Source organism: Zonotrichia leucophrys, chromosome 8, assembly GCF_028769735.1.
Source record: "Zonotrichia leucophrys gambelii isolate GWCS_2022_RI chromosome 8, RI_Zleu_2.0, whole genome shotgun sequence".
NCBI lineage: Eukaryota > Metazoa > Chordata > Aves > Passeriformes > Passerellidae > Zonotrichia > Zonotrichia leucophrys.
In genome coordinates this window covers 20,904,088-20,919,063 of record NC_088178.1, presented here as the reverse complement: position 1 = coordinate 20,919,063, position 14,976 = coordinate 20,904,088, and the positions used below count along the sequence as shown (strand labels likewise).

Here is a 14,976-nt window from a genome sequence, read left to right as displayed (position 1 = left end):
TATAAATAAAGACCGAGCTGCATGGGTGAGTGCCTGGCGATGAGCTGCAGCCCTGGGGAAGTCCCTGCTGCCCAGGGCAGGCCTTTGGCAGGGCTCCGGGGAAGGATTTAAATCTCCAGTCTGTGTGGGTGGGCAGCAGGGGAATGTTGCTGTGCAGAAGGGCCCTGCAGGAGTTGTGAAGATCTCTGGTTCTTCATGTGCTCAGTCCTGCCTTGGCACCAGGCAGAGGCTGTGAGTTACCAGAGAGCAATGTGCCTTTTTCCCTGCATGGTGAATAGCTTCTTTTCCCTTCTAGGATTCACCCCCGGGGGAATGCAGCCCCTGCTCGTGTTCCTGGCTTGGTGTGATGCCAGATGGAGCCAGGCTTCCTGAGTCCCAGATGCCTCTGGTGTTAATCCTGCCATGAGAGGAATGGTGGGTGATGTGAAGCCAAGATGAGCTGGGGCTCAAAGGTCCCTGAGCTGAGCTTCCTCCTGTCTGGAGCTGGGCTAATGAAGGTCACTCATGGAGATAATTCAGCTGTTTCTGTGTGTAGTGATATTGTCAACACTGATCCTTAACATATCCCTTAGCCTAGCTTGTGTCTCTGTGTGTTTCCTCTGGAGAGGCAGGAAAGACCCTGAGGCAGATTTTACTCCCCTGCACCTCATAACCTGTGCCAAGAACCTCGGATGTTAAAAGCACACCCCTTTCAGGTGGCACAGCTCTCCTGGCTGTGGCCCAAGAAACAAACACGTGGTGTAGAGAGGGGCCTGCAAGGAGGGATGATGGAAAAAGATGGCTCCACCGGAGCTGAGCTGGCTCTGAGGATTTAGGAATAAACTTTTATGGTCACAACCCAGAGCAGAACACAAGAGACAGAGCTCCTGTGTGTTTCCCATATGGCTGAGAAACACCTCTAGAAAAAGTGATGTCCAGATTTATTTGTCTCTTACTCCAAGACCTGTCAGCCCTGATCTGGGGCAAACCTCCAGCCAACTGTACTTGTGCTTCTGGGGATCTGGACTCCTCCAGCCCTTGAACGTGAACCTTTCCAGGGGACAGAGATCTCTAATGACCTGCCAGATGATCTCATTACCAGTAGTGGGAGTCCTGCCCTAACAAAAGGGACCATGGTGTTTTCAGAATTCACATTTCATCAGCTTTAGCATACTGCAGTGCCACAACAACTCAGCTGCGAAGCCCAAAACAGGGACACAAACCAGAGGGACAGGACTGGGCATGACCCCTCCAATGGGATCTTCAATCTTTCCCTCTCTCCCTTTCACGTTTTCTCTCATTCTTTCATTCTCTGATTTGCTCAGTTGAAATCTTGATTTTGAAAGGGAGACAGGGGATGCTGGACACCTGCTCCGCAGTGGTGGGGACGTGGTTGCCTGTCTTGCAAGGAGAGGGGGTTATAACTATGCACACATCTGAAATGTAATTGCTGTCAGCTCTCTCCATTCTTGCAGCACGAGGCCTTTAATCTCTCCCACCAGACCCATCGGCCCTGATATTGCAGCTCCAGAAAGGCTGGTTTTATGTACTTTAACCCTGCGACCTTTACAAATCCCATCATTCCAATCAATACGTCTCATTAGCGTTAGGTAAATGTATGGGATGGATGGGGAGCTGTGCTGGCAGGAGCCCGCAAAGGGTGGGGTGGAAAGGGCTCCTGCCTGCCTGCTCTCAGGGGGCAGCACAGCCCCACCACGCTCCCCGAGATCCTGGGGCATCTTCCTTCTCCCCACAAACATCCTTGCTCCCAAATATCCTCCCCACAGATGCACACCTTGGCGCAGCCAGAGATGGGGGCCAGCTAATGTGGAGCATGGAACAAAGTGCCTGCAAAAGCAACTGCAGAGTCAAGAGCCCAAGCTGTTAACTGGACCAAGCTGTTGGAGTCATTTTTTTCCCTCTCCTTGGGAAGCAGACATATGTTTTACAGCTTTTCCCTATGTTGACTAAATGAAAACATACGGGCCCTGTGGCAGGTGATGGGGAAACAGCATGGGGTGTGTGCAGGGCTGCCTGCCATCCCTGACTGTCAGGGGAGCTGCCAAGGATGGCAGCCGCTGTGGATGTCAGGGTAAAGCCACGGAGTGGGGTGAGGAAGGGAAATCTTTGACACTTCCCATGAAAATTAAAGGCTTAATTAATCCATGGAGAAGTATGAGTTTACACCAGATGAGTTAACACCTCACCAGCACAGGAATGCTCAGTGTGCCAGGTGGGATTGACCCACAGATTCATGGGGCATCAGTCCACCAAGGATTCTTCAATCAAAGGATGGGGCCAATCCTGCCTTTGGGAAGGGTGGAGGCCAGATACTGTTGCTTTTTTTCTTTTTTTGACCAGAGGTCTCCCTTCCCCATGGATCAGTGCCTCAGCCAGCAGGGCTGTAAATGCTATTACTGCCCATAAACTACCCAGCCCTCCTCCCAAACCTGCTCAAACGTTTGACTCAAGTGACCCCCTGGCATCCACAGATCCCACAGGAGCAGCTGGCTTGGGGGCTGCTATTGCTGCAGCATGACCATGGTGGGGACAGCCTGCCCTGCTGTCTGTGCTTCCTTGCTCCTTGTGCTGCCACCAAAGTGTGGGGCGGCTCCTCAGGAGCCCACAGAATGAGTGGCCTCCAGGCCTTGGCACTTCCAGCTCGCCTGTGACATGTGCCTTGCAGATGCCCCCTGTATCAGATCTGTGTCCCAGAGCCTGAACTGAGCTATCCCATGCTCAAACTAATTCATACCCAGGAAATCCAGCTCCCCAAAAAGGAAAGAAAATTGCTTTAAGGTTTTCTCTTCCCAGCTGGGATGCCCGAGGAGGTGAGGGTGTGTTCCTTGTCCTGGGATGCCTGAGGAGGTGAGGGTGTGTTCCTTGTCCTCCCAAGGCAGGGCAAGCTTTTTCAGTAGCATCTGGAGCTGGGTTTGGTTTCTGAGCTCTGCTATCCCCATCTGCAGAGCCAGCACGTTACTGCAACAGCGTTCAGCCCCACCAGCCCCGGGCTCGCCTCAGCAGGAAATGCATCCTGGTGAATACAGCACACAAAATATTTGTGTACATCTATTTCTGCAAGAGACTTACAAAAGCAAGGGCTTGAAAACTACAGGCCAGCTCTGTTTTTCCACATTAGTGAGGTATAAAGGTTTTTCCATGAGGTTTAAACTTAAGAGCTGGGCCAAACACAACTCTTGCTGGAGAGTGGGGAAGCCAAATTTTCTAGTGGGGATACCTGGAGATGGATATGTGATGTTCCCATGTATGCAGGTGCTCTGGAGATGTGGCTAATGTGCTCCCCCTTCTCAGCCTACTGGTGCCTACTCTCCTCCTCTCCCTGCTGCTTTGTTTTGCTGAGCCTTTTCAGCAAGACCTCAGACTTGTTGACAAGCACTAAACTTCTGTGTGGCATGAAAACCATTTAAGCACTAAGCTCCCCTTGGCTTTAGTGAGATAACTCTGAGGATCTCAGCACAGCCCCTGTCAGGAGGCAGAGGGAAGGAGAAATTAATAAATCCTCTGGTGGGGCCAATTTCTCTCGACGTGACACTGCTCCTGCCGGAATTAAATGGGCAATTCCTGAACTGTCTCTTAGGAGTGGTGGGCCATTTCTGTGACCACCAAGAAGCCATGAAACCTGGATGTGGTCCATGATAGGAAAAACTAGTCCATTGCTCAGAGTTGTCCTCTCCAGTAGAAAAATTGCTGGGCCCAACAAAGCCACTGCTGTGCAGAGGTGCCCCTCTGCCATGCACTGGGGCACCTCACCCTGGCTAAGAGCTCCCAATAGCAGGGCACCCATGTGCAGGGGGCTCATGGGATCTTTCAAGAAGGGTTTTTTTGACACAAGTACTGTGGAACCAGCAGAAAAACCTCCCAGGCAGCTGCAGAGCCTGGGCAAGCCTTCTGGAACAGTGTTGCCCTCCTTAGTGCTGAGGTCCAACCCCACCTGGCAGCAGGGCATCCCACACAGCCCCTGCAAAGGGAACAGGCTGGCAGGTGGAAAGCTGACACATCCCCAGCTCATGGTTGTTGGAGGAGGACAGAGAAGCAGCCTTGCTTCTGTTTAACCTTCTGGGGCTTGTCTGCCAGAGCAAAGCTTAGCAGGAGGAGAGAGATTGTAGATAGACAAGGGGATTGGTGGGGCTGGAGATGCAGGGGACTGCAGCAGCCTTAGATTTTATCTGCACCTCTGCAAGGCTTGACGACCTTGGAATCCCAATCAACAGTTGTTAATAAATGCAGGGAGGAAGCGTGAGGGGTTAAAGGCAGAAAATCAGCAGGGCACCAGGGGAGCCTCTTACAGATGAGGGTATTCAGTGCTGTCTCTATGTAGTCTAATACCACCTGGAGCATACAAGCTTAGCAGCTCCCTTTCCCTTAGCCATTGCTTTTGGACAGCAGTGGGAACAGAGGGAATTCCCAAAGGCCTGGAAATCCCTGCCAGATCCCTGTCAGCTCCATTGGCTCCTGGGTACCACTGGCTCCTCGGAACCTGCATTCCTGTGCTGCACTCCTTAAAGGGATGGGGATAAGCCCGGCTCAGGGGAAGGTGAGAAGAGGCTGGAGGGAGTTGCAGATATGGGAGCATGAAATTCTCAGTTCTTCCTTTCACTCTTCGTCTCTCGTGGCAATATTCAGCCCCCAGGACTGCTCCTCTGTGTGCCCCTTACCACCATGCATGGTCTGGATGTGCTGGACCTATTCCTTCACTGTTTTATTTGTGTCACTGGGAGCTCTTCTTCTTTGGAAGGAGCTGGAGAAAGAAGCTGGGGGCAGGTCTAAAGCTGGGAAAAAAAGCTGGTTTAGAGTGTCACTGGAGAGCAAGCAGGACTCAAAGCCTTGGGACCTCATTCCAGAGCCACAATTGCTCCCTGCTGTGCTCTGTCTCCTCCTCACCTCTGGTCTGCAAAAACCTGACTTTTACTCAGCCCAGCATTTCAGTCCCAGCCATTACAATGACAAGAGATTCTTATCACAGTGCTCAGAATCGATTTGAAGCTGAGCCCCCTTCCTGCACTCGTCCTCTTCACATCTGCTGGAGCAGCAGTCGGCGCTGCACAGGGACTCAGCAGCTGGGTTTGCTGGAGAGCAAAGATGACAGTTCAGGGTTCAGATCCCTGCAGAGATACATCCCTCAGCCTAGCAGTTCCAGCTAGCACACATCCCTCAGCTGGAGACTGAGCATGGGATTGGAGCCAGGACACCTGGGCTCCTTGCTGACACACATCTGGGGGAGACCTGCTCAGTATCCCCAGCCTGCAGGAGGGACAATGCAGCTCCACATCCCTGGAGGACATTGAAGCCTCTGTCCAAGGGGATCTGAGTGAAAGGTATGGCCTCCCAGCTGAGGGAGGAGCTTTTTCTCTTCCTTATGCTTGGGTGAAAGGAAGGTGAAGATCCTGCTGCCCCCACCAGAGAGACAGAGCATCCTGCAGTCCTGAGTCTCAAGCCTGGGGCTCAGTGCATGCTGCTTCACTCCAGCCTTCCAAAGAGCTTTTCCTTTCTCCAGCTTAGTGTGGCCTGCCTTTGTTGGGATCTCCTCCTGATCCTACCCACACGCCCACGCCTGAGGGGGACATACCCTGCTCTCCTGTGAGTGAAAAGGACACCTGCAAAAGTGAAGCAGGACCTTTACTTTTGCACATCTGCAAAAGTGAAGCAGGACCTCAGCCAGGTGGGGAAACTGAGATAGGGTGGGCCGTGGGCTTGCATAGCTACACAGCACAGCTACTGAGGGAACTGAGATGTCCTGGAATGGGGCTGCTGAGGGCACCAAGACAACCTGGTCTGGACTCACATGAGAAGTCTCAGTTCCTTTTGAAACCTTGTAGTCCCAGCAGCTCTGGTCATGCAGATATTGCAAATCCTCCATTTCCTCCCAGAACCATCTCTGGGAAGGGCAAAAGAACAAGGCAGCAGCAGGGGAAGCATGTGAACAATCAGGGCTTGTGTGGAGATGAAGAAAGGCCCTTCTTGTTGGCGGGTGCAGTTGGGGCGAGGCCGGGGGCATCGCAGGGTGGCACCGCAGGTACTCCAGCTGTGCCAATCCAGCCCAACAGAGAGGGGGCTGTTGTGGGCCCGGCACAGGGTGTCACCGCCTGCCTTGCTTAGCAGGGATGCTCTCTCATTGTGCCTGCTGGTTTCTGCTCTGCTGACCTGCTCTGCTCCATCAGCTGGCACCATCCATCACCTCTGGCAGCTGCGTCAATTCCAGGGCTCCGCAATGCCATTCCCCGGGGGAAAAAGCACATTTTTTTAAGGGAAAGGAGGAGTATTTTCTCTCCTGGCATGCTGCAAGGCTCCCTTCCTCTCCTCCTCAGAGACATCCAATGCTCAGTCCAGCCCAGGGACAGGGGCACAGAATGTGACTGCCCTGAATTCTTATTCTGCCCACTGGAAAGCAGCACCAGAAGGGCTGCAGTACCTGCAGTGATCCTGGGGCTGATGTGCACTGTCCCTGTCAGGAGCTGGGAGAAATCAGTCTGGCAGTGGCCCAGCCCTTCAAACAGTGCCTTATCAGGACTGGCTGCAACAGCAGCACTCAGGGAAGGTGTTGTTTCCTATGTCTCATGGCAGATGGTGGTGGTTACAAGCCAGGGTGCCAGGGCAGCTGCAAGCTGGGTCAGCTGCAGGATCTGGTATGAGAATGGACCAGGGTGTATTCACACCTCTGTCCCTGAAAGCCCTTCTCCAGGAGATGGCGAGTTTAGAGCATATGCCCCATGACTGAGTGCTCACCAAAGGCCACAGTGCTGGAGGGTACCTACAGCTGAGTGGTGGGAAAAAATAAGACAGCCTTCATCCCTTCCTCTCTGCTTCCCTGGGCCAGGGTCAGCCCTGCAGTGCTGGATGTTGCCCCAACTCTCCCCAGCCCCAACTCACTGTCCTGAGGTCCAGATGCGGGACAGGACCCGACAACTTTATCAGGGCCCTCTGCCTCTGCAGTCCCACCTCAGCAGCAGAAACATATGCCTCTTCAATCAATACTCAGCTCTTAATAGTCCTGACAATTCACAAGAAAACAGGGGCATTAAACGTTAATTATATCTATTTGGATTAAAAAAAAATTATTACTGGAGTTAATTAGATAATTACAGCCGGAGTCATAAAAAGGTGCAAAGCAAGAGGCGCTCCTGTTCTGTGGGGTGAGCAGGACTGAACAGCCCCGGCCACCCCAAACTGTTGCTGGGCAAGGATGGAGGGATGTCCCTCATCATGCCCACCACGTGGCAGCAGGACACTGCTCCTGTACAGGGACTGCCATGGGAAGGGGCTGTGTGGGGCTGTGCTGGGGTGTGCAGAGCCAGAGGCAGAGTCTCGGGGCGCACGGCAGGTACTTGCTTAGCTGTTGTGCTGTTGGGACCCTGCCTGCCCCAGCCTGTGGGCTTCTAATTTACTGCTTTCCTTTTACCGTAAAACTGAAAGGGGAAGGTGCACCCTTTAATCACTGCCTCCGGGGCCCCGCCTGAAACCACACAGAGACCAAGCGAAGGCTAGGAGTTAATGCTCCTTCCGACACCTTTTTATGATTCACGGGCCTGACCTTGAGCCATAAACCGCTCAACCTCCCCGCCACACTGCCAGTATTTACAGCCTGCAGGGGCCATTGCACGCAGGCACCGATGCAGATCCGCGGCCGGCCGTGCACGCCGTGCAGGTACACGGCTGGGGATGCAGCAGGGATGCAGCCAGGGATGCACAGGCTGGGCTGGCAGCATGCCTGGGAACAGCCAGGTGGATGGGCAGCCAGGGATGGACCCTAGCACGGCACTGGGGATGAAGATGCACCCAGTGCACTCATGGATCAGTGCTTATGCACACCTGTGTGTGCACAGGTAAATGCACCAAGGTGCCCTCAGCGGGCAGCCCCTGCAGACACACATCAGAGCATGTTTCATGCAGGGAGCTGGGCACCCACATACCCCTGTCTGGGCACTGGACACTGGGGCATGGTGGGGGCTTTCTGCTTGTTTCAGCAGGGCAGGCGCACAAGCACTGTGGATGCAGCTCCACAGGAAAAGGCCAGGATGAGCTGGCACACCACAACCCCCACAGTGTGGAGTGTGTCCCCAACTCCCCAGCAGGAGGAACATCTCCTGCCTCCAGAACCCTCAGTGACACTCCAGAGGTAGGTCCTGGCATCAGGATTTGTCCCACTGCATCCCACCAGCCCCAGGTCTTGCCCCAGAGGTGACACCTAGAAAAGCCTACGTTGGTGCAAACTGGAGCACAGTGAGGTCTACGGGTTAAAGCAAAGGGGTTCAGGTCAGCTCTGAGTGGGTTCAGGTCAGCACACTCCTTGCTTTATGCCTCAGTTTCCCCACCACTGCAGCGGGAAAAATAATCCTGACCTATCATGTTTGCATGGAGGTGGGAGGCCGAGCTTGTTAATGTTTGCGAAGTGGGTTTGGCTCCTGTGATAGAGCAAGGCAGAAATGTGAAGGTCATTATTATTAGTGGGATTAGAGCAGTTCAACCCAGAGCAAGGGGTACAGGAGAACACAGCACTTGTGTCAAAGCAGTAACAAATCCCACACATGTGTAAGCTCAAAACAGGGATGAAAGCTATGATTATGGCTCATTTTAGAAACACTGAAGAAGAATCAGAGAGCTGCCAGAGCACTCTCTAATACTTCTGCAAAAAAAGAAAAAAAAAACCAAAAAAAAAACCTCCATGAAAGCAAACAGGACTGAGATAGGCTGTTCCCGGAGACACCCAGAGCCTGTCAGTGCTCACTCAGTATATGCCCAACAAGGCCACAGGCCCATAGGCATCACTTGCCAACACAGCTCACCTGGTCCTCACTTGGATCAGAACCCTCTCCTATGCCCCCACTGGGGCATCATGGCACTGGACAACTTTTCCAATACAAGTCACCATTTTTTTTTTCTTTCCCAAGTTTACAGGTTGTCTAATTTTTTTGCTTTCCTCCTTGCAAAACAAAAGAGGGAAAAAACACCCTTATCTCAGAAAGCAGAGTTCAGGAAAAAGCTACTGGTCTTTTGGACTTGGTGAGTCCCCATTGGTAGCCTTGCTTGTCACAGAGAATTTATCAGCCAAACACAGTGCTGGTATAATGTGCTATATAACTTGTGAATAAACAAACTTCAGCATGATAAATGCCCTGCTTTGAAGCCATAAAGTTATTAGCTGGTGGCTGTTAGCTACTGCTTAGCGTGGGACATGCTCCTTCCGTTAACCCCTGGATGCCCTGCCTGTGCTCAGAGCCCCAGGGAGATCTCTGGAGGGCACCTCCGCACAGCAGGAAAGCATGGAGGGATCTGATGGGCAGGGATGCTTCTGCTGGCGTCTGTGCACATTGTACTTGATGCAAAGGCTGAGAGAGGGAAATGCTTGCTGGGAATGGGGCTCTGGATGCTGGCAGCTCCTTGCTGTCCTGTTTGAGCGCTTTGGCAGCTCCTCGAGGGGAGCAGGGCTGGGGCAGTTAGGCTGTACTCACAGCTCAGACCTTCTGGGTGTGCCCCCATTGCACAGATGGGCTAAGATGGGGTGGGAGCAAATCAGCACCCCTCCAGTCCCAGGTCACCTCCTTTAGGTGAAGAGCTGCTGAGGACTCTGAAGTAAAAGCCCAAATTTTTTCTGGCAGCAGCCAGGCAGCACGCTCCAGTGAGGTGTTTAGAGTTCCCTCTGCTGCCTGCAGTGCATGGCTGCTTGCAGCTCCTGCTGAGCTCAGCCTTGCTGGAGGCTGGGGAGGCTGGGGAAGCAGGGCCAGCACTGCTGGAGATGGGTAATCAACACCACAGAGCCAGCAGTGCCAGGCTCCTGCCAGCACCACACCTGTGGAGCACCCTCTCCTGCACAGAGCCAGGCTGTGACACCCACCAGGGACCTCTGGTCCCCCAGGCCACCTCCTGCTCTTGTCCCACTGGACCAAGGCAGGGAGCTGGGTGTGCTAAGGATGGCAGCAGGTCTCCAACACTCAGCCCAGGGCATGGACAGATTTATGCAGCAGTGTGGCAATTTTTGGACACACAGCCTGGAGCCCTGGAGCTGCAGTGGGAGGTGCTGGTGCCCAGGCACCAGCTGTCCCCCACTGGCTACCCCTTTCCCAGTAAAACCACTCCTGCAAGGCAGCAGGAGGTGTTTCAGCAGGCCCAGCTGAGGGGCAGCAGGACTCAGGGCTGCTTCAGAGCCTGCTCCTCATTCGAAGTCCTGTGTTGAAGAAACTTGTAATTAGAGTCCTGAGTATTAATTAATCTCCATGACCCTCCTCTCATTCTCCTTCCACCGCTCCCACAGTTCAGGAGGTCAGCCTGGATTATTAACATAGGCAAGCAGAAGATGGCAAGCTCCTGGGTGGGTTGGCAGACCTTGGGCCATGTTCCTGAGTTCAGAGCAGCCAAAGGCACCGTGTCCCTGCCTAACAGCCTGACTTCCCTTTCCTGTCTCCTCTCTTGGCTGAGTTTGATTGGGGTCATCTCACTTGGGCACAGTCAGTACTTTGGGATAGCATTCAATGAGCTGCAACATCCCAGAATGAGCAGAGCTGCTTCTATGCTAACTCAGTCTGCACAGGCTGAGTGGCTGAGAGCAGCCTCCTGCATCCCAGAGCCTTGGATGAGCCTTGCTGGAGACAACTTATCCTTGGAGATCTCCCAGCATGATGGAGAGCAGAGCAGGAATCACAACCTAAAACATTACTGAAAAGTCTTCAAACATCCCATCTCTGCTCATCCAGGCCTTGCTTGGGTCTTTAAGAGACTCAGCATTATAAAGGCATTGCTGGAGCACAGAGAGGACATGGACACCCTTTGTACAACATGGCCCTTCTATCCCAGGGCTGTCCATGCTGCCTGGGGCATGGACACGGCTCCTGGGGTGGCCAGACTCCCTGGAAAGATGCTGGCACAACCCAAGGGCAGATACACTACAAAGAGCAAGGAAAAAAGATATGAAATAAATCCAAACTTTTCTGACTCCCTTGTAACCACCAACTGCTTCCCTCATCTGATTTTTTCCTCTTTTCTGCTGCAGCAATAAAAAGGGGAAAATCAACATCCAAATGATCTTGTTTATGGCGACTAAATAAGCTGCATGTGCTTAATCCGTTAGAGTTTAATGAATTTACGACTTGCTCTGGAATTTGACAAGGGCTGTAAAAGAGTAATTAACATTTATCAGTGTGTTTTTTACACACACCCCACCCTCCTCCCGCCTCCCTTCCCTCCTCCTGCCGCCTGTCGCAAAGCAGCACCGGGTATCGGGGGGAATATAAAAGTGATCAATTAATTCTTAATAATCTCAGGGAAAGATTGTAGAGTCACAGTATGAACTCAGGGAGTGTCAATAAACATGCCAAAGGTTGGTCCCCCCCTTCCTGGCGCTGCTGCAGAGGAATGTGGGCAGCCAGGGAGGGGATGGGGCTGCATGGGCGGCGCTTTGGTGGACCAGCCCTGCACCCCTTTCCTCCTCTGTCACACTCCACTGCCCTCAGATCAGCTTTCTGCCACTGACACAGTGGCCTCTGCGACAGCATGAAAGTGAGCAGGGTGACAACAGGGGTCCCATCTAACTCAGCAGTGGTGGTGATTTGGAAACACAACCCCAGCTGCTAACTATGCCAGTCAATAGCTCTGTTCTAACAGACCTGAACCTGTTGGGAGGGACCCCAAAGTCCCCACGCTGGTCACAGGGCAGCTGAACATCTGTTTAGATGTAGAGTTGCCCCACTGTCACCCTTCTGTGACTCAGAACAGGCGGCTGCTGCTGTTTCAGCTGTGCTAGACATGAGGGTATGTCCCTGCTGGCCCGAGACAAGCAAGGGGGTCACACCTTGCTTTGTGCCCAGCCCTCCCAGCTGCTGTGGAGCAGGGAGGCAAGCAGGGATGCAATTTGGGGGCTCAAGGGGACAAGCTCAGCCTTCTCCCACCAGTCCCAGGGTGGGCTGAACATGATCTCAGTGTCCAGGAGATTCCTGTGCTGGGAGCCCAGTGTGCTCTGCCTTAGGCCACCTCCCTTGGCAGCCCTCCAAAGCAAAGCCAGAAAGAGCCACAGCCATCACCTTCCTGGTAGGTAAGACAGACATGTCCCCTGCTTCTGTGACTGCAGCATCCTGCCCCCAGCAGCAGCCTTTGCATGCATGTGTGTGACCAGGGCGTGGGGAAGCTGCATGACCGGACATCCATCGGGGAAGAGAAGGGTCAGAGCTCCTGGGGGTCACCAGGCTCCATGGAGGAGACACAGAAACATCTGGGCTTGGGGCAGAGAAAGCTGGAGACCCACAAACAAAAGCTCAAGATGATAAATCCTCAGAGGTTTGAGACTGTCCGGGGATCTGCTCTGGACAGAAACAAATTCTCCCTGTCGAACATAATAGCCCAGAAATAAGCAATGAGACAGGGCTGGAGAGAGCTGGATCCAGGGAATCTGGAAAATCTCTGCCCAACCCCACACAGACACTGGTGGGGAAGGGAGGTGGAGGCAGCAATATCCTCCCAGCAGGCTGAGATCCCTGTGCCAGGTACACACCTGCCAGCTGGACGGGGTAAACTTGGGATTTCTTGAGAAGTGGGAGTTGTTCAAGCCAGCCTGAGGCAGCTGAGTGCAGGAGAGGCAGGGAAGAGAAAGGGAAAGTAACAGGATGACCTTGATTTATGTCACCTTGACTGGTTTGAGTCCAGCTGGCTGGCAGGGCTGGTGGGGAGTGGGGCTGAGCCCTCATGCAGGGCAAGGGAGTGAGTGAGGGGGCTGCAGCAGAGTCACTCTGCATGGCCAAATCATCAGAGACAGCTTCTGAGTGAGAGTCTCCAGCCTTGGGCAGGCTTGTAGGGCCAGGGGCTGCACAGAAGTGGTACAGATACACCTGGGAGGGAGAAATGGAGGCATGGGGAGGGAGTTCAGGCCACCAGGACTGGTCCCAGCACACCAACATCTCCTTGGCTCACTAGACAGCAGATCTAGGTCTCCATTGCATGAGTGTGTAGCCAATATCCACAGCTGAGGCTGCCAAAATCACTCAGGAAACACTCGGGAATCACTCAGGGAACAGCGCCAGTTGCTCTTGCAGTGCTCTGCATTGCTGTCCAGGCTACACCACAGACCCCCTGCATGACCTCTGGATCTCCCCTCTGCTCTGTGGGGCAGTGAGGGGGCAGAGGGGCACTGCACTCCCCTGCCTGGGCTGGCTCAGATGCTCCCATGTCAGCCTGTCTAAACAGCACCTCCTTCTGCAGAGACCTCGCGCTGGGGGTCAGCAGCTCAGCATCTCTGGGATTTGTCACAGTGCTCCTGGAGCTACCAAACAGCAGCTTGGAACACACATCCCAAAGGGCTGGGCCAACCAGATCCACCATCATCCAGCTGCTGGAAAGGCAGCCCCAGGGGCTGAGGTGACTCAGGTGGCACTGGGCAAGTCCTCCCTGGCCACTGCCACACTGCCTCACACCAGGCACACGACTTCACCTCTGTGCAAGGCTGGAATCCCCCACCTTACCCTGGTGTAAAGGCAGTGCAACTCAGAGAAGGAGCCAGGCTGTGATGGTGATGCTTGGCCAATGTTTGCTGCTTTGCAGAGGCACCTAATGGATGACAGACAGCCTGGCCATGCCCCAGCCTTGCTCCAGTGAGGTGCTGCTGACTGTGGTAACAAAGAGCATTTATCCAGCTGCATCCCCAGTTTCTCCTGCTTTCCATTCCCCTTTTCTGTCACTCAGGTGTGACAATTTTAATACCCATCAATAATAAGGTGGATGGTAACTGTAACAGAATGTGCAGCCCCGTGTTGACTTTTCTCCATCTGAACAGTCACACTTCAGGTGATGAAAGAGCTGGAAGGAGTTAACAGGAGACCCCCACCCAGGTCCTCTAAATGCTCTGCCCCAGGTTTTAAGCCCATAAGCACTGGTGTTAAAGACGATTTTAAGCCATGATTATAAGAAATCTATTGATCCTTTTGACTCTATAATGACAGAGTAACCATTTTAATAAAACACCTATTAATCATGCATTAACCCTTCTTAGCTATTTATACACTGAATACCAAATCAACAAAGGTGTTCAAATTTCTATGAGGCTTTTTGGAGGGGGAGGGAGAGGAGATTTCTTTAGATAACAACAACAAGAAGAAGAAAATAATGCAAACTTACAGAGGGGGAGAGTTAAAATCATACGATGAGTGGCAGTTGCAGACGCCTGGGGCCCTCTTTGGTTGTCGCTTCTATCTGGCAATCAATTGACAAGAAATTGAGATTATGAAACATTGTGCCTACGATCAAAGGAGGTGGGCATACTTCCCCCATCTGAGGCCAAATCTCCACTCCCCCAGGGGAACTAATATCAGGGAATACCAGTAATTTGGCTTTCAGCAGGTATGAGCCAATGCTGACACCAATTTCAGTGTGAATGTGTCCACCAGCCCCATGGGTCTTTGTGGCAAACTTGGAGCAAGCAACACCCTAAAGGTGGATCCTGGAGCATCTAAGAGAGAGACTTCATCTTTTTTTGTGAGAGACTTCATCTGGAGCAACAGAGTAAAAAGAACGGGAAATTAGGAAAGTAAGAACTCCACCAGCTCAGACCAGTTGGGAAAGGGCATGGTTGTTCACCCCCACTCCTTGCCCTTCCCTGAAACCCACAGCATCAGCGTGGAATGGTTCAGCTTGCAGACCTGGACTGGCACAGCCCGGGGGCCTCCTGTGGAAGTGCAGGAGAGGGGGCAGACAGGGCTTCCTTCTGCCCCAACCGTTGCAGCCTCAGAAACCACAAAGTCCCCGGGTGCATTAGGAACTGCCTGGAGGCCGGAGCTTCCTGCAGGTGCCCCACGCTCATGAATCACACCTTGTCAGGCCTGGGGTGCCCAACGGCTGGGTGACTGCAGTCCTGCCCTGGGACGCACCTGCCTCCCCGCCACGCCAGCCCAGCCAGGCAAGGGTTAAGCAGGCATTAATCACACTGTTTGAGAGACATTTCAAAGCCTCTTCCAAATATTATAAAAAATGTCTTTAATCATCTAATAGCATGAACTCCTCTGA

At 53.1% G+C, this 14,976-nt stretch overlaps 1 protein-coding gene across 7 annotated transcripts in view; it reads right to left on the bottom strand.

The window, feature by feature from the left end:
• The window catches only part of RNF220 (ring finger protein 220), a 222,259-nt gene that overhangs the window by 111,671 nt on the left and 95,612 nt on the right, over positions 1-14,976 (bottom strand). For 5 of the 7 annotated variants that reach the window (XM_064719305.1, XM_064719303.1, XM_064719302.1 and 2 more), the window contains exon 3: positions 14,092-14,166. The exons of the other annotated variants lie outside the window; for them this stretch is intronic. In XM_064719305.1, the coding sequence (XP_064575375.1) occupies positions 14,092-14,166 (75 nt within the window). The remainder of the gene's footprint in view (positions 1-14,091; positions 14,167-14,976) is intronic. 7 annotated transcript variants of the gene reach the window in all.